General features: G+C 34.9%; 1 protein-coding gene across 1 annotated transcript; it reads right to left on the reverse strand.

The window, feature by feature from the left end:
* Positions 1–1770: 1770 nt before the first annotated feature.
* Positions 1771–20777, reverse strand: hps5 (HPS5 biogenesis of lysosomal organelles complex 2 subunit 2). Its single transcript, XM_048158368.1, is given in 24 exon segments — positions 1771–2622; positions 4654–5002; positions 5158–5203; positions 5205–5265; positions 5343–5456; positions 6726–6845; positions 7377–7526; positions 7621–7741; positions 7862–8430; positions 9129–9197; positions 9279–9425; positions 9811–9922; positions 11920–12076; positions 12152–12310; positions 12442–12620; positions 13566–13654; positions 13809–13880; positions 13988–14218; positions 14441–14571; positions 16890–17082; positions 17171–17235; positions 17994–18104; positions 19434–19549; positions 20621–20777. Coding segments are annotated over 23 exon segments (3411 nt in total). The 5' UTR covers positions 19539–19549; positions 20621–20777; the 3' UTR covers positions 1771–2561.

Genomic DNA, 20777 nt, shown 5'->3' on the forward strand with positions numbered 1-20777 from the left:
GTGCAAAGTGTTCTAGGTGGTTTCTAGATTGTTTTGAGTAATATTTTGGAGATATTTGGAGATATGTTGGTAATATTTGAAGATATTTTGGTATATTCATGGAACCATATATTCCAATACAGAACCTTTATGTTTAAGAGTGTAAAGTGTTCTAGGTGGTTTCTATGGTGTTTTGGGTGTAATATTTTTTTATTTTAGATATTTTGGTAATATTTTGGAGATATCTTGGTAATATTTGAAGATATTTTGGTATGTTCATGGAACCATATGTTCCAATAAAGAACCTTCATTTTTAAGAGTGTAAAATGTTCTAGGAGGTTTCTAGAGTGTTTTGAGTAATATTTTGGAGATATTTGGAGATATCTTGGTAATATTTGAAGATATTTTGGTATATTCATGGAACCATATATTCCAATAACGAACCTTTATGTTTAAGAGTGTAAAGTGTTCTAAGTGGTTTCTATGGGTGTTTTGGGTGTAATATTTTTTTATTTTAGATATTTTGGTAATATTTTGGAGATATCTTGGTAATATTTGGAGATATCTTGGTAATATTTGAAGATATTTTGGTATATTCATGGAACCATATATTCCAATAAAGAACCTTTATTTTTAAGAGTGCAAAGTGTTCTAAGTGGTTTCTAGGGTGTTTTGGGTGTAATATTTTTTTTATTTTAGATATTTTGGTAATATTTTGGAGATATCTTGGTAATATTTGGAGACATATTGGTAATATTTGAAGATATTTTGGTATATTCATGGAACCATATATTCCAATAACGAACATTTATGTTTAAGAGTGTAAAGTGTTCTGGGTGGTTTCTAGAGTGTTTTGAGTAATATTTTGGAGATATTTGGAGATATCTTGGTAATATTTGAAGATATTTTGGTATATTCATGGAACCATATATTCCAATAAAGAACCTTTATTTTTAAGAGTGCAAAGTGTTCTAAGTGGGTTCTATGGTGTTTTGAGTAATATTTTGGAGATATCTTGGTAATATTTGAAGATATTTTGGTATATCCATGGAACCATATGTTCCAATAAAGAACCTTTATGTTTAAGAGTGTAAAGTGTTCTAGGTGGTTTCTAGGGTGTTTTGGGTGTAATATTCTAGAGATATGGTTTGGCCCTTCTTCTAAGTTTGTGGGATTTTTTTTTGCCAGTTTTATGGTTCAGCAGATGAAAATGATGATCAATGATGATCACTTAGTAAAATAACAGCACAGCTCTCCTAATTCATGTCCGTAGCACAAATGCTGGAGGATGTTTAATACTTTTGGTAATGGGTTTGTTGCCAATATTTCCCGTAATGCCCCTTCTTTCTGCCCCATGACACTTCTGCTGGCACGGGTACGATCAGATAGAAGACACACCTGGAAAAGAGGTCAGTGGAGCAACAGAGAAAAACAGAGAGTTCTGAAAGCCTGATAAGAGAAATTGGAAAGTGAGGAGAACAGAGTCTGGGATTTCAGATTGATGACATTAAAAGGCTGCTGTTCTCGCCGAACACGAGTTTGACGCAGCGCTCGGGACAACTTTACATGTCTGACTGGACCACGTGTGTCACCTACAGAGGAAACCAGTGCCAAGCTGCTGTTTTTGTAAGGCAGCATGTCCATTTACAATCCAAATCTAGTGTCACTGTAAAAAAATAAACTTTAATTCATTGCTAGTAGTCTCTCCATGCATTCAAATTATATTCATTTGCATGAAGAGTGAAAGAGATACTGATTCGTGCATTTAAAGGAACACTTTCTACACAATTATAAATTAACATGACACTCGTATTTATTGTACTTTTCTTTAAGAGCAGCCTGTTAAACCAGCTAAGCCACATGGCATTACAAAAACTTTTACTTCATACATTCACATTTATTTTATAATTATATCTGTTAAAAGAACACAGCATTGTTAGTTTTTCTTTGTTTGATAAGGCCCATGTTTGTTCTCAAATACTTGCAGATGAAAATTACAGTAATTACAAAATAACATTAAGTACATTAAGACAATTAAATAGATAAATAAATGTATCTTAAATTATATTTTCCATATTTTATATATATATATATATATATATATATATATATATATATATATATATATATATATATATAATAATGGAAAATACATATGTAGATTGAATATAGAAGCATCCTTACATAAATGGTTGCATTCAATTCAATAGAATAATTTATGTACAACTGGATTATTGAATGATATGTCATTAAAAGGACCATTGTTAATACTGTGTCAACACCTTATTAAATAGCTAAATAGGAAACAGGAGACGAAATACTGTTTAGACCAAGTCATGTGACACCCACCCAGCACACCATTTACGGCACAATACAGTCACAGTGCTGGTGCGAAAAAGCTACGATCCGGAATCTGCGTTTCATTGTGACTGAAATCCAAGTCAAAAGGTCCAGTGATCTGAGATCATCTGATCTAGAAACAGCCATACAGAGCTGATCCCAGAGCAGTTACTACAGAGAGCACAGTGTGTCCATACTGAGAGCAGCGCAGGGTTCTGGAGAGATCAGATGGACACAAGGTCTTAAGCGTGCTGAGACCACAGAAACCGGTCACAGCGCTCCAACATGGTCTGAATCAGTGCTCTAAAAGTACAGCAAGAGAAAATGCATGAGAACAAAAACGGTTAAATGTTCAGGATGGAATACAAACATACTGCGAAGTATATACTATACTCTGCCTACTGTTTTCACATGACATTCCTAATGGAATACTAAGTACAGAATACTGCACAATACAGTATATACTGCAATACAGTATATATACACTGTACGCTGCCTACTATATTTCTAAAACAGTATGCTTGGAATGGAATACTAGTGTGCTGCTTGATATATAATATACACTGCCTGCTATTTTTCAAAAAACGTTTAGTTTTTATATTAGCATACTACGCAGCATATACACTGCCTACTTTTTTCCTAAAACACTGTTTAAATTCAAAATAGCTTAATAAATATATATTTACATGGCAGAAATAGTAAGAGTAGTATGCTAGTAAGCTATTCCGAATACAACTAATATGTTCAGAATGGAACATTAGCATACTGCGTAGAATATATTGTAGACTGTCTATTATATTAAAAAAATGACATGTTCATAATGGAATACTTCTGTTCTGATTACCATTTAAACTTCTTAATATTTTCTAAACTTAATGTCTAAATTCAAAACAGCATACTACCATACTATTCTCCCATATCAGAAATAGTAAGAGTAGGATGTTAGTATGCAATTCCAAATTCAACCAATATGTTCAGTATGGAATATTAGCATAATGTGCAGTATATACTGTACACAATCTAGTATTTTTTTTTTTTTTTTAAATGTTATGTTTGAAATAAAACAGTAGCATACTGCTTGCTATATACAGTACACAGCGTACTATTTTCCAAAAACAATGTCTAAATTCAATCAACCGTACTACTCTTACTATTTCTCCTATATCATTATATGGCGGAAATAGTAAGAGTAGTATGCTAGCATGCAATTCCAAATTCAGCCAATATGTTTGGAATGGAATTTTAGCATACTGTGCAGTATATACTGCCTATTATTTTTCAAAAGTGACATATTCATAATGGAATACTTCTGTTCGGCTTACTATTTACACTTCTTACTATTTTCTAAAATTAATATCTAAATTCGAAACAGCATACTACCATACTCTTCTCCCACATCTTAATATGGCAGAAATAGTAATAGTAGGATGTTAGTATGCAATTCAGAATTCAACCAATATGTTTAGAATGCAATATTAGCATACTGTGCAGTATATACTGTACATAAACTAGTTTTTTCTTTAATGTTATGTTTGAAATAAAACAGTAGCATACTGCTTACTATATACAGTACACAGCATACTATTTTCCAAAAACAATGTCTAAATTCGATCAACCGTACTAATATTTCTCCTATATCCTTATATGGCAGAAATAGTAAGAGTAGTATGCTAGTATGCAATTCCAAATTCAGCCAATATGTTTGGAATGGAATTTTAGCATACTGTGCAGTATATACTGCCTATTATTTTTCAAAAGTGACATATTCATAATGGAATACTTCTGTTCTGCTTACTATTTACACTTCTTACTATTTTCTAAAATTAATATCTAAATTCGAAACAGCATACTACCATACTATTCTCCCACATCTTAATATGGCATAAATAGTAAGAGTAGGATGTTAGTATGCAATTCCGAATTCAACCAATATGTTTAGAATGCAATATTAGCATACTGTGCAGTATATACTGCCATATTATTTTTTAAAAATGACATATTCATAACGGAATACTACCATTCTGCTTACTATATATTATACACTGCCTACTATTTTTTAAAAAGCAACTAGATCAGAAGGGTATATTAGCATACTGCTCAGTATACTATTTTCCAAAACAATGTTTAAATTAGAAATAGCATACTACACATACTATTTCATACATATCTGTATCTAATGCTAGTATGTTACTCCGAATTCAACAAACATGTTCAGAATGGAACACTAGCATACTGCACAGTATATACTGCACACAAACTACCATTTGTACTGCTTGTATTCGTACTGCTTACTCAAAACTATATACTGTACACTACTGTTTTACATGCTCTCACCTCTGCCGCTTCTCAGCCATACGAAGCAGATCACAGACCAGCGTGGAGCGTGAACTGAGATCCACCTGTATCCCGTGCTCCTGGAGGGCCGTCAGGGCCTGGTCCGGCCCGAAGACTCTCACTAGACGCAGGATGATGTTCTCTGGGCTGACCCGAATGCTAAAGTCATTCGAACTGTTTGATAGGTCAGAGGAACCGTCAGTCGTGCCATTACTGTTAGTGTCATCTGAACAGGACCCGTTGGTGCTGCTGGGCAGAGTTACAGTGGGCGTCGCTTCATCGACTGAACTGATTTGCTGTGCGAGCTGGAGTAGCAAAACCCACTCATCAAAAGACTGAGGAACAATACCTGCGGAAAGAGAAAGAGAGATATTTTAGATTTGGAATAAGAACTGATTCATGGGTTATTTATGTGTCAGACAGACGCTCTCTTCCTGTCTAGCCGGTTATTAGTTATACTGACAGTCTCTCTTTGTCTGTTTTGAGTATCTGTGATTGTTTTACCATCATCCTCCTCTAGTAGTGTCATGTCGTCCAGTCTGCAGATGGACGCTGAAAGCCTCTGCCCGCCGCTGCAGCTCTCTGCACAGGTACAGGTAACCCATCCAATACCTTGAGAGACAAATAACACACAGTTTATACAACTAGCCATTCTGATTGAATTCTATACATTCTAATTCTACACTCACCCATGAGTTCTACACATCTCCAGCATCTTCTGTTTGGAGGTCAGATCAGCAGGCAGCCGGATCAGCAGAGACAGCAGACGCCCATAACCCCAGCTGAAGAAATGTGAGTGCCACCTACAGCACAGGAGACGTTATAATCAGCGACATAGCAAAATTTAAAGTAATTGATTTAAAGAAGAAAACAGGTTAACATATACACTATCATTCATAAGTTTGGAAACATTACCATTTTTAATGTTTTTGAAAGAAGTCTCTTATGCTCATCAAGTCTGCATTAATTTGATCAAAAATACAGGTAATATTGTGAAATATTATTACAATTTAAAATAATGGTTTTCTATTTTAATATACTTTAAAATATAATTTTTTTTCTGTAATGCAAATCTAAATTTTCATCAGCCATTACTCCAGTCTTTTGTGTCACATGATCCTTCAGAAATCATTCTAATATGATGATTTGATGATTTGTGTTGCTTAATGTTTTTTGGAAACTGATACTTTTTTCAGGATTCATTGATGAATAAAAGGTTAAAAAGAACAGCATTTATTCAAAATAGAAATATTGTTCTAACAATATGAATCTTTACTATCACTTTTTATCAATTTAACACATCCTTATATTAATTTCTTCAAAAAAAAAAAAAGAAAGAAAAAAAATTAATGACCCCAAACTTTTGAACGGTAGTGTATATTGTTACAAAAGATTTCTATTTTAAATAAATGCTGATATTTTTTAACTTTTTATTCATGAATGAATCCTGAAAAAGTATCACGGGTTATAAAATAATATTAAGCAGCACAACTGTTTCCAACATTGATAATAAATCAGCATATTAGAATGATTTCTGAAGGATCATGTGACACTGAAGACTGGAGTAATGATGCTGAAAATTCAGCTTTGATCACAGATATAAATTAGATTTTAAAGTATATTAAAATGGAAAACCATAATTTTAAATTGTAATAATATTTCACAATATTATTGTTTTTTCTGTATTTATTAAGAAATAAATGCAGCCTTAATGAGCATAAGAGACTTCGTTCAAAAACATTAAAAATAGTAATGTTTCCAAACTTTTGACAAGTAGTGTATATATATATATATTAAAGTATGTATACAATGATTTATTTAAATGTATACAATATATAAAACCAAATATATATATGGGATAATATATAATATATACATACTTTATTATGTACATCCTGTATATTAAAGTATGTATGCAATGCAATATATTTAAATATGTAGAGCATATTTCCTAAAATAAACAAATACAATAAATACGTTTTTCTAAAATAATCATTTCATTTCACAGACATGAATGATTCCTTAAATGAGCTTTTTTAAGAATATAGTCACGTAAAAATTGTTTTGTGTACCTGGGCTGTCCGTCAGGTGTGAGTGTGTCATCCCTTTGTGGGGCATCATGGGATAACGCCAGTTCCAGCCAATCCTGTCGCAGAGTTTCTGGCTGGAGAAGAGAGCCCAAGAAAGACAACCTGGTAGATGACAAAAATAACTTAATAGGTTATTTCATATGTTCATAAACAAGAATACAATATCACAGTGTAAACATTACATTAAAGGGTTAGTTCACCCAAAAATGAAAATAATGTCATTAATTACTCACCCTCATGTCGTTTCACACCCATAAGACCTCCGTTCATCTTCAGAACACAAATTAAGATATTTTTGATGAAATCCGATGGCTCAGTGAGGCCTGCATAGCCAGCAATGACATTTCCTCTCTCAAGATCCATTAATGTACTAAAAACATATTTAAATCAGGTCATATGAGTAGATCTTGAGAGAGGAAATGTCATTGCTGGCTATGCAGGCCTCAATGAGCCATCGGATTTCATCAAAAATATCTTAATTTGTGTTCTGAAGATGAATGAAGGTCTTACGGGTGTGGAACGACATGAGGGTGAGTAATAAATTACATTATTTTCATTTTTGGGTGAACTAACCCTTTAACAATCATGATTATCACACATTGTAAAACACTGTATAATGTAACGCTGCCGTACCGCTGCTGCTCGGCTCGTGACTGGACCAGATTGTCCAGATAAGGCAGGAAGTGGCTGGGTAAAGCCATAGCCATGATATCAGAGGGGAGGATTGTGGGATAGAACTGTGGGTAGGCACGAACGGCCACCTCCCCGTGCTTCTCATAGAGTCTGTAGAGAGAAAGCAAACATTATATTCAATATAAATGATATATTCACACCCCATATTGGTAAAATATATAGATATCATGCGACGTCAACTCACCTGTACAGGTGTGAGAGGAGCAGAGGTGTGTTCCAGGGCTGAAGTTCTCTCAGACTGCGCAGAGACTTCAGCAGGTCGCCCTTCTGGATCACTTCCACCACCTTACTGGCCTGAGTGAACTCTACCACCCGCAACACAGAATGTTAACAGAATTAATATTACGGCATGACATCCTGGATGAAAAACTAATGACTGAAAAACAAAATTGCAATAAAAAGCATGTTTATTATTACAAACTTACCCAGCATGCCAGCGATGTACGCCTTCAGCACCTCGCGGCGCTCTCTGTACCTCAGCATACACATCTTCCTCACTCTCTCCTGGTCCAACAGGAAGAAGTACCTCCTCAGGAACACACACACACTTTCAACCCCTCCTCTACCAGGGCAGCCCATCTCCAGATAAAGACAGGCCAGCTGTGAGAGGTCAGCCTGGAGGTCAGGGGGCAGCGGTTTGGGGGAAAACAGCTGTATTAATTCGACATGGTTAGCAAGAGGCGGGAACGGCGCTCTGACTGGGGCGGTGGAACAAGGGATGCTCTCTCCAAGGTCCTCTTCTTCAGTGAGGGTTGCGGATTCATCCAGGTTCGTAGGCGGCGCTGTTAAAATCTCTGGCTGAACCACGACGCAACAGGACATCGATGAAACAAGCTCTTCCTCCTCCAGGGTCTTCTCCTCTTGATTTGTTATTTCTCTATGTACGGTGAGATCCTCCGGACCCAGAACCCTCTCCAGAACCGGAGCCCAGTCTTGGAGCACTTCGCTGAGACAGACGGGGTCCAGTAAAACCATGGGGTCCTGGATCTGAGAGCTACAACAGACAACATATCGACTCTAACAGCAGTTCTGTGTGCAGTAAACGCATCAGCAGCTACAGTGATTGGCTAGTCATTTTTTATGAAGTATTCTGGAGTATGATATGCTACAATTTATCTAAAACTATTTTAAAGAACTTGCGTAATGTTTATTGTAATTATTATAGATGCAATTTATGACTTCACATTAACTGAGAGACAATATATTGAATATATATATACAGTACAGTCCAAAAGTTTGGAACCACTAAGATTTTTAATGTTTTTAAAAGAAGTTTCGTCTGCTCACCAAGGCTACATTTATTTAATTAAAAATACAGTAAAAAAAACAGTAATATTGTGAAATATTATTACAATTTAAAATAACTGTGTACTATTTAAATATATTTGACAAAGTAATTTATTCCTGTGATGGCAAAGCTGAATTTTCAGCATCATTACTCCAGTCTTCAGTGTCACATGATCCTTCAGAAATCATTCTAATATGCTGATCTGCTGCTCATGAAACACATTTTTATTATTATCAATGTTGAAAATGGTTGTGATTCTTTCAAAAGAACTGAATTTATTTGAAATGGAAATCATCATTGCTGATCTCATTCCATCTCTCATTAATGTATCATATGCTTATAGCTTATAGTTTAAGTAGGATAAACATCTTCCTGCCTGTATACAGCAGTCGGAAGCAACTCACATGGCTTTCTTTGTGGCGGCCCTCAACTCCTGCAGCTCCGACTCCGAGCTGGACTGCTCAGCGGTCAGTCTTATAGAGAGAGACAATCAAAAACCACAATACAAATAATATAAATGTATAAATCCACCAATAGCAGCACTCATGACTCACTCATGCTCGCCTTCCTCTGGAAGAGGGGTCACTGTGGCCGTGACCTCTCCGTGAACGCCGTCCCTGAGGTCAGGCCGAGGCCATAGGTCTGCGTTCATCTGAAGCGTGTTGATCTTCTCGGTCGTCTTTTTCACAAAGCTAGAGACACTGACATACACACATTTACAATTACAAAACGCTACGATCATAACCAAGATCAGTGATGACATAAGCAGTTGGATTTCAAATAAACAACACATGCATACAGAAAAAAACAGAAGGAGAAATAATTGTAACCTTGCCAATCATGAGCATCAGCGCAAAATGAGACAATGTTTCAAAGACATATGTGACAGCACGACAAAACAGGAAGTTACAGTTTTAAAAATAACCTGGGTATCAGCAGCTGCATTTTAATGAGAATTAGAGCTTCCTTATGATCCAGCCAATCAGAGCAAAGCAGACTATGTCTGGTGTGAAATTTAAGAGGAAATGAAATTACAATGAAAAAAAGGGGGATTTTATGTGGTCAGATGTCTAAATGTGTTTGTACCTGTCTCGAACAGCCTGCAGGGCGACTCGTGGAGGTTTTGAGCGGAAAGACAGAGGCAGAAACTGCAAGCCGAGGTCTGACCTGTCGCCCTCTCCACGCACAGACTGAGAGTCTTCAGGATAGCAAAAGGAGGAGTTGAAATGATAGAGGGATGAATGAAGAGAGAGAGAGAATAAAGTCAGAAGATGTGGAAGAAGCACGGAATAAAGCAGATACTGATTCATCACATGACGAAGCATAGTGCTCAGATAAAAAGAAGAATCTAACATGTTCAAAACACCAGATAAATGATTAAACTGCTGCTCGCTGATGTTTTTAGTGTTTTTTATTGCAAAATATTTGGACATACAACACACTGACATATAATTACTACTATAAAACCATTTAAAAATTCACAATATTCAAAGTAATAAACAATATTTTTTGTCATGAGTGTAAACTGCAATATTTGTCCGTTGCTTGGTTTTTATTTTGGTCGATAGCTCTGCATGCAGTTAAATCAAAATTGTTATTAAAGATCACACAAGTTCTGATTGGCTATGAGTTTGTTGCATCATGTAGATTTTTAGCATTCAGCGAGGATGTGAAAACTGAAATGAAACATGTTCCTGGTGTTACTCTCCATGATTCATCCATGCATGCTACTCCAAATGGAAAATCAGAGTACGCTCTGGCTCTAAAATGGCTTTCCTTTTTGGCTAATGTCCCAAATCTTTTTATTTTATTTTCAGTAAATAAAATGAAGTCCCACTTTACATTTTTATTTCTTGCTGAATATCCTTATTCACTCTGAAATATGTCAAATTACAAAAAAAAAATCAGGGATGCACCGATATGTAAATTTTGGCCGATACCGATAATCATAAAATCAAGTCCCATTTTTCATTTTTATTTCTTGTTGAATATCCTTATTCACTCTGAAATATGTCAAATGACAAAAAAATCAGGGATGCACCGATATGTAAATTTTGGCCGATACCGATAATCATAAAATCAAGTCTCATTTTTAATTTTTATTTCTTGTTGAATATCCTTATTCACTCTGAAATATGTCAAATTACAAAAATCAGGGATGCACCGATATGTAAATTTTGGCCGATACCGATAATCATAAAATCAAGTCCCACTTTACAATTTTATTTCTTGTTGAATATGCTTATTCACCCTGAAATATGTCAAATTACAAAAAATCAGGGATGCACTGATATGTAAATTTTGGCCGATACCGATAATCATAAAATCAAGTCCCATTTTTCATTTTTATTTCTTGTTGAATATGCTTATTCACCCTGAAATATGTCAAATTACAAAAAATCAGGGATGCACTGATATGTAAATTTTGGCTGATACCGATAATCATAAAATCAAGTCCCATTTTTCATTTTTATTTCTTGTTGAATATGCTTATTCACTCTGAAATATGTCAAATTACAAAAAAATCAGGGACGCACCGATACGTAAATTTTGGCCGATACAGATAACCGATAATTCTTTATATATGAAGGCCGATAACCGATTTATTGTCCGATAAATCTAAATCCAAATCCAAATTTTTATATAATTTTTGAGAGCCTGATTAGAAAAACAAAAGTCTCACCATTAAAAGGTATGTTCAAGGCACACAATTATAATGTTGTCATTATACTTTTATGTAATCTATATGACAGACTTGCACTGCACATGTTGTACTGAACTGTATTTTCCTTTTTGAAGTGATTTCAATCATATTTCAAGCAATTCAAAACCATCATGGTGAACAGTGCGCATCTGAAGTGTCTCAGCTGAAGGAAAAAATCCATTGTTTATCGGCTTTGATATATCGGCCAAATTTTCTTATTGAGCCGATAACAATAACATTTAAAATGAACATATATCAGCCGATACCGATATGGTGGCCGATAAATTGTGCATCCCAACTAAAAATGGGTTGTTTTAAGACATGGTGTTACAGTTTCTCTATAGTTATACATGCTAAATAGTGATGTGTTGAAGAAAGTCCCTTTCTGGTCATTATTGAAATGTGAGTATCAGGACAAGGAATTCCCAGTGAGAGAGCTGAACTCTACTACTTCCCTTTTAGGTTTAAAAATCGACCTCCCTCTGTCTCACCATTGTCCACCTGCTCTTCCTCAGTAAAACTGAACTCCTTCAGCCGCTCCTCCTCAAGCATCGATTGGTTGGTGAGGGAGTTGGTGTCATCATCTGATTGGCTGCCTCTTCGGCTGATGACGCGGTAGATGCCGCAGTCCAGAACGTTAAAGCTCTCCTGCGCACAACAGGAAGAGTCATTTAGCGTTTCAAAAATGTGTGTCTATACATGTCTGTGTGTTTTTGCACTCACGTGTGAGGAAATGCTGCTCCTGCGGCTGCTGCAGGCGGAGTCCAGTGGCTCCAGTTTGCTGATCACTTCCTCCAGCTGACCAATCAGCTGCTGTTGGGAGGCGGAGTTTAGCTGAGACTTGAGCTGCTCCAGTCGATCAATGGGGAGGGACTTCCTGGCCTGAGGAGGAAATGCAAAAGAGGAATGGAGCACTAGTGTAATATTTAACGCACACTGAATCGTCTATACTACCTCTTTCTTAAAATAGTATGTAAAACAGTATAAATGTGTGCTAAATTGTTTGTGCATACCCTGGATGTAATAATGGTGTACTGAAACATGCAGCAGACGGTGGCGGCAAGCGTCCAGTTCTCCCTCTTCATTAGCCGCTCCACACAGCGCTCAGGTGACACGAGCCACAGGTGAGACAGACGTCCGTCACCATGGAGACAAAATAGCTCGTTACGGAAAACTGAAATTTCCACCACATCTATAGAAGGAGGAAGAGAGACATGGATCCAAGTGCTGTCAAATTATCAAAATGATCATACAATATGTTTTTTTTAAAAATGTCAAATTATTTTTTTTTATAAAAAAAAAACAAACAAAAAAAAACACATAAAAAATAAAATTGTAAAAGTACCCAAAAATAAATTACATTTTTTTAAAATATATTGTTACAATTTTTAAATATATATTTATTTGGTTGATTTTATATTAGTAATATTTATTTATTGACATTATTATATAACTATATTAATTTTATAATAAATGTTAAATTTATAATAAATATTTTTAGGAAGACAGATAAAGGTCCATTAATTGTAATAACAAAAGAGTTCATACAATACATTTTTAAAAAATATGTAAAATTATTTTTTTTTATTATAAAAAGTGTATATATATATATATATATATATATATATATATATATATATATGATGTAAAAAAAAAATAATACATATATAAGAAATAAAATTGTAAAAAATATAAATACCGAAAAATATATATAACAAAAGAGGGGATACAATATATTTTTAAAAAATATATACAATCTTTTTTTTTTAATAGAGTGTATATACAATATATATTGTAAAATAATATAAATAATATAAATAAATAATATATATAAAAAAAAAAAAATATATATATATATATATATATATATATATATATATATATATATATATATATATATAAATAACGAGGTAATTCAATATATTTTTTAAAAATATGTCAAATTAATTCGTTTTTTAAAGTATATATATATATATATATATATATATATATATATATATATATATATATATATATATAGTAAAAAAATATATATAACAATAAGAGGTCATACAATATACTTTTTAAAAAATATGTGAATAAGTATATTTTGGAGTGAATATACTTTTGTGCATGTGTCACTTTCATGACCTCTCACCTTTGACCTCTGTCCACAGCAGAACCTGGCCGCTGTGTGGGGTGAAGATGTAGATGGCCGAATCCGTCCAGGTGAGCAGATTTTGATCACTATAAAACACACACAATTCTCAAGTCAAACATTAACGCCAAAACCCTTTCTAACCTGAGACGTTATCTTCATAGTCATAATACACACAGCAGACATGAAATACTTGTCTTTACTAAAGAGGTCATGTGTTATTATAATACAGGAAGCAGTTACCCAAACTGAAGGAGTCTTGGGAAAGCCAGAGACTGTGGATTCGTCTGTGCGGGATTGAAATGTGGCTCATTCCTGACGTGTAAAAATACACAACAAAAATGTAAAGAGAGAAAAAGAATGGGCCAAAATGATAAACACTAATGATGTCACAAGTAAGTGTTAAACACACAAACACACACTTGTAAGAGACGAGGGGCAGCGGTGGGCAGGCCAGAGGCTGTTTGAACTGGTGTGTGCTCAGGACGTCTCCACTGAAACTGGCCTCCCATATGCGGGAGCCGGGCCGGGCGCAGTACAGCAGCGGAGGAGGACCGCCCGCCTGACCCCGCTGACCCGCCGGACCCTGCGGGAGAAAACACGCCCCAAACTCTCCGTCTCGCTCTTTACTACCCACACGCCAGAACTTCTCCCTAAGTGAAAGAGAGACTGAATTTATTTCTTAAAAGCATGTGTATGCATTAAAAGGGTCCTAATATGGTTTTCTCCATCTTCAGCTTTCTTTAGTGTGCATACATTTGATCAAATTAAGAGGCCAATTCAAATTAAATGGTACATTTGTGTATTCAAAGTCAACAAACAGTGTTTTAAACTAATTGTGGGTAAAGGGACGTGTTTCCTGCTAACACACACACCTCTCTGTGTCACACAGGTAGCAGCGGCTGAGAGACGAGACCACCAGGTGTCCGTCCGTGTACCCCAGCTGAACGACACGTGAATCCACTGTGGTGATGGTCTGAACTGGGAAGATCACAAACGCAGAGCCCTGTTTGGAAGCCACAAACAAACATGGATTCAAAAACACTATTATTTCAATAAAATACACTACCGATCAAAAGTTTGGGATCAGTAAGAACATGTAAACAAGTTTAGCTGCGTTTCCACCGCAGGAACTTACTCTGGGAACTAGGGATTTTGGGGTGGAACTCTGTATTTCGACCGCAGGAACCAGGGTCTAAATGAAGTTCCGGGTACAACATTTCCCCTCAGAAAGTCCCTGCTCACGAGGGAGTACTTTTTCAAAGTTCAGGAACTTTCGGGGGTGGGACTTGAGCGCTGAACATGCTGATTGGTTGAGTTCACGCAGCATTTTATTTCAACCACCATTTTTAAAAGTCTGTTGCGGTGCGTGCAGTAAGAGTTGTTTGTAGGGCTGGGTATTGACAATTTTCTCGATTCGATTCGATTACTATTACTATTCGGTTCAATTTCGATTATTTTGGATGTAGTATTTCAGTTTCAGTACATGGCAAAGTTTCTAGAGGAAAAAAATCTCTCAACTAATGTTGTAAACTACACATGGGTGTCAGCTGGTACTACTAAAGGTTAAATTAACTTATTTATATACAAACACTTAAATTACACTCAATGGTGTTTTTATTATAAATAAAGTTTAGAATTACATTATTTCTACTCCAATTCGTTTTTTTTAACCCTTATGCGGTCTTTGTTTGGGAAGTACACTCAGGGTCTTCGGGGTCTCCACAGACCCCAGGCAACAAAATGCAATTTTGTAACAAAATACTTGTTTTTTTAAAAACAAATGTAATTTTACTCTGTTTATTAATGTTTTTACTCCATGTTTGTACAGTTTTTGGAGGATTTATCATATTTTTAAAATTTATATAAATAAATAAAAAAATATTTGGTAAAAGTAATTTGGTACTACTGGTAAAAGTGATTTTTTTTTACCTTTAAAACTGCATTTTCCAAAAGATGGGCAAAAATCTTACACTAAACCATGTCAAATTATCCATGTTATCCCCATGAATGAAAGTTAGAAATGTGGGTCTTTTATAAAGTGAATTTTACATAAAAAGCTGTTTTTGTAAAAATATTTATTTATTTATATAAATTTAAAAGATACGAGAAATCCTCCAAAAACTGCACAAATATGAAGTAAAAACATTAATAAACAGAGTAAAATTACATTTGTTTTTTAAAAAGCAGTTATTTTATAACAAAATTACATTTTATTGCCTGGGGTCTGTGGAGACCCCGAAGACCCTGAGTGTACCTTTTTTTTTACACTAACATAAAAACAAGCTATCACTCCGATTTTTGTTTTTCTTTGTAGATCTAGAAAGTGTTAACAACGGTACAAAGTTTCATGTCATTTGGACAAAGAGAATATTTTTTTTTATTTGAGCAAACGTCGTTTGGGGTCTAAAAAGACCCCAAAGACCCTATAAGGGTTAAAATATAAACATTTAAATCGTGGCTGTCATAACTGATTTATTCAAACATGCATTAAATATTGAAGAACATTAAAAATTATAATGAATATGTAACGGTGCATAGTTATATTTATCTAATGCTGCTTTCTAGAGTTCACTTTTCTAGCTGACTAATGAGTTTATGGTCACTGAATGTGTTTTTCTGAGGTAAATGTGATGTTACGTGACAATGAAGCTGTTTTATTGACGTCTTTCCGAGGTTGAAGCACTGATTGAGCGATTACACGAGACATGATACGGATTTCAGTAAGTTGTACTGTATATTTTAACATACCTTCAGATGTTCATGCATGTTTATTTCAATGTAACTGGTATTAAAGCGGAGGAGAGGATGATCACATGCTTCTCTGTAACTGAGGCGCTAAAGCGATCTGTCACGCCACATTAAACAGCGCCAAAACGGTATTTATTTTTTTGAATCTCATAATAAGATGGACGTCATTTGAAATCTGAGACTTTGCTTCATATCAAAAGTAACAAAGCACAAAGATTATTGCGATTTATTGGATGGGAGGCGCTACATATTCTGCTCATTCATCAACTGAAAACAGACTAGACTAATCGATTCTTGGGATTTAAGAATTGATATCGGTTCGTAAAAATGAGAATCGATTAAAATCGAGAAATCGATATTTTTTACCCAGCCCTAGTTGTTTGCTATTCTAATCAACAATGGAGTTTAAAAAATACGTCCGATGGACCGACGATGAGGTTCAGGCTTTATTAAGCTTATATGTGGAAGATGAAATCCAGTGGGAACTGAAAAGTCGTACGGAGTCCTAATTTGCCTCATCTTCACGGTACTTAATCCGGTGTAATTTCGGTGGAAACGCAGCTTTTCTTATACCTTCCCGAGTTTAGACGACCCAGCACGGACGCAGGACACTTTTCCTCCGACATCTCCAGCAAACACTCGGTGGGCCACGGTATCCCAGCACAGAGATGTTACCGTCTGTCCGCGGTGCTCCCAGGACACAGAGACGCGTTCAGGTCGGCCACGCCGCTCCAAATGCAGCTCCCACACCACCACCATACCCTGACTGGGGTACACACACAACAAAAGCGTCCAGATTGGCAACCCTAAACACCAGTAGCACATATAAATGCAGACGGGGCGAACATGATTACCTTGTTGCAACAGCGATAAAGTCCTCATCATGGGGGCAGCATGAGACATGCGTGATTGAGCCTTCCTAAATAAAGATAAAGAAGATACACGGTGGTGAACACTTTCATTTTGAATCAGAAAATTTTATGGCAGATATTATTAGTATAAATATTTTTTTAAAGGGGTGGTTGATTATGATTTCACTTTTTAACTTTAGTTAGTGTGTAACGTTCTTGAAAGGGGGTGGGAGCAGCAGCTCATTTGCATTTAAAGGGACACACACAAAAACGGCGTGTTTTTGCTCACACCCAAATAGGGGCAGATTTGTCAAGCTATAATAAATGATCTGTGGGGGATTTTGAGCCGAAACTTCACAGACACATTCTGGAGACACCAGAGACTATATTACATCTTGTAAAAGTGACATAATAGGTCCCCTTTAAGAGAGAGCTTCTCTATGTGATGTCTAAAAGCAATCAGCAGCACTACATTCTGTCCCTATTTTCACACTTCCTGCTTTCTCGCTACTTAGCAACCTTGAAAAACACTTTTCGTGGGTCGAAGCAGAGGATGATGTGCTCTGAGCCATGACGTAAGTGAAAGATGATACCAATATAGTCGACAATAAATCGTGCATCAGTATGACTGTGTGATCAATAACTACTTCACAGTGCCAATAAAACACAGGAAGAAGCAAACATGTCATGAAATACTATTGCAGACTGCACACTCACACATGCAAATACGTTCATATCTAATTGATAACACTACAATAGTATTTCAACACTGTTGATCACTAACTGTGTTAAAGGGGAACTGGTGAAATGGGTTGGTTGTGTTTACTTTGTGCGTGAGGATGAGTTTCTGCTTCCAGCCGTCTCTCTGAATGAGGTGAAGCCCTCCGGCAGACGTGCCCAAAGCCAGCCACTTCCTGGACACAGAGAGACATGTGCACTGCGGGACACACAGAGAGAGAAAGAAAGATGTATATGTTTAAACACTGTGGTATCAAATGTTCAGACATGGTCTAATTTGTTACACTGTTAATTTAAGTTTAAGTTATGTTATAATATTTGATAGTGTTATAATATTTGATCATATTTTCTTCTATTATACGGATGTTTTTATTATTGTTTTATATATGCTTTGGCAATATTGTATTATTTACAGTCATGCCAATAAAGCAATTTTGAATTGAATTGAATTGAATTGATATTAAGAGTGATTATCACAAAATGTCCAGGTCATATTTCATACTGAATTTAGAATGAAAGAAATGTAATATTATTGTTTGCTTAAAGAAAATGGCTATGATATATATATATATATATATATATATATATATATATATATATATATATATATATATATATATATATATATATATATATATAGCGCTGTAATATATAAGTGCTGTCAAGCGATTAATCACATCCAAAATAAAAGTTTGTTTATATAATATATGTGTGTACTGTAATATATATATATATATAAAATACATACGTGTATATAATAAATTATATATACACACACACACGTATACATGTAAATATTTCTTAAATACATATGTATATATGTGTGTATTTATAATATTTTACATATACACAGTACACACACAATGTAAACACAAACTTTTATTTTAGACACAATTACTCGCGATTAATCATTTGACCATTTTTTATCTCATAATTACATCTTTATGTCATAATTTCACATTTTTATGTCATAATTGAGATTTCAACTTTTGTCATAATCATGATTTTTATCTCAGTCTTGAGTCGGTTTTGATTAATTTGAATAATTTTGACTTTGTCTTAGAATTATGACTTTTGATAATTATCCATATTTTGGAAAAATCCATTAAAAAAATGTTAATATATATATAAAATTAGCTATTTTTCAGGATTCTTTGCTTCACGATCACCTTTGATCAATTTAATTCGTTTTTGCTGAATAAAAGTATTAATTTCTTTATTTAATTACATTTTAATTTAATTTAATACTGTAATATCACAATGCAAACCAATTTAATTGTAATGTTCTTAATGAAAAACATGTTTTCTTTTTTTTTCCTTTTGGTTTTGGGGTGACACATGACCCGAACATGTTTTGTTTGATTCATCTCTCTCTAGAACAGAATCTGAAAGACGTTTAATGAAGCTCCCTCAAACGTAAACAACACAAACTGGAATTGAGGTCAGTTTGCCATAAAAGCTGTCGCAATAAAATCTGTTGCTCTTTCACAATAGTTGTGGTAGTTCAGTAGGTAAGCGTGTGGCTTACTTTGATCCGTCCCGAGTCCAGTCGCAGGGCGGAAAGGAGGGGGTCCAGACAGTCAAACTCTGCCAGGACATGAGTGCAGGACTCCACAGGAACCACAGGAATCATCCTGCACCGGCCTGAGACGAAACAACAAAAACATTGGCTTTTTTAGTGGGAATCATTAATGAATGCACCATGTTCGTCTAACTAGACTTTTTTTGGCATCATAGGTGCTTTCCAAACTGTGACTTTGGACAAATTATGCATTCATGACATGTTTGAACAAGCAACCAATCACAAAAATATATGCAAACTGTGACCAGGTACACAGGTGATTCAAGTGCAGCACTTTTGATCATCATAACAGCATTCTGAGTCTGATGATGCCCAAAAATGAGGCCTCAATAGGCAGCACAGTGAGCTCACTAGGTTTTGAGACACAGCCCTCCTTAGTGTCATATGATTCCAGTGAAATCCAATTGAAAAAGCATGACTACCAGGCATCTTTCCTCCTTTAGTGATTTTCCAAACAAAAATAGTTCCATTGAAGGACAATATATTCAACATAAAACATATTACTGGGGCTATATAATATAAAGAAATGCCTAAACTAACCAAATATACGACAAAAAATAATTTCTCATTAATATATAATCTATTTTGGGAACTTTTATTTGTTTTTCACACATCTGACAGTCAGCAGAAAAGACAAAACGCTTACTATCTAAAACGTATACACACATTTGACCACTTCCGTGTCGTTTTAAACACATATTTACAAAAGTTAAGTTTAAAACACTTTATAAAGGTGAAGTTTGAAGTTATAACTCAAAAACTGACGCGTTAGCCGATTAGCATGACGTTCAATCACGAGATCTGAGTTTAAAACTCGACAAAACTGTATAAAACATCGAATAAAGTTATTTTTGATCATGTTGTGTCTTTAAAAAACAGTTTAATTAAGATCAAAGTTGATCCTGGCATGGAAATTTAGGTACTTTCACAATCAACGTTTTAGTTTCCATTTCTCCTCTTCATTTTTTCCTTAAATCCTTCGTTATATCATTTAAACGCTTGAATCCATATAAAATACATTTTAAACGTTATTATTTATGTTATTAATAAATAAATTAAACTTATTTGAGTCGGTAAATATCACCTCAAGCATTTCAATAAAGTATTTAACACGAAATAACATCGTTTTTTACCTCCTCCTGAGCTCCAGACGCATTTAAATCTGCGAAACCTCCAGAAATGTAGTAAAAATGAATCATTTAGTCCGTAAAGTGAAGATTATGTGTGTGTTTGTGCCTCTGTAATTCCTGCAGTGTGTTTGACAGCTGACTGAAAACTGACCGGCGCTAC

Source organism: Megalobrama amblycephala, linkage group LG15, assembly GCF_018812025.1.
Source record: "Megalobrama amblycephala isolate DHTTF-2021 linkage group LG15, ASM1881202v1, whole genome shotgun sequence".
Classification (NCBI taxonomy): Eukaryota; Metazoa; Chordata; class Actinopteri; order Cypriniformes; family Xenocyprididae; genus Megalobrama; species Megalobrama amblycephala.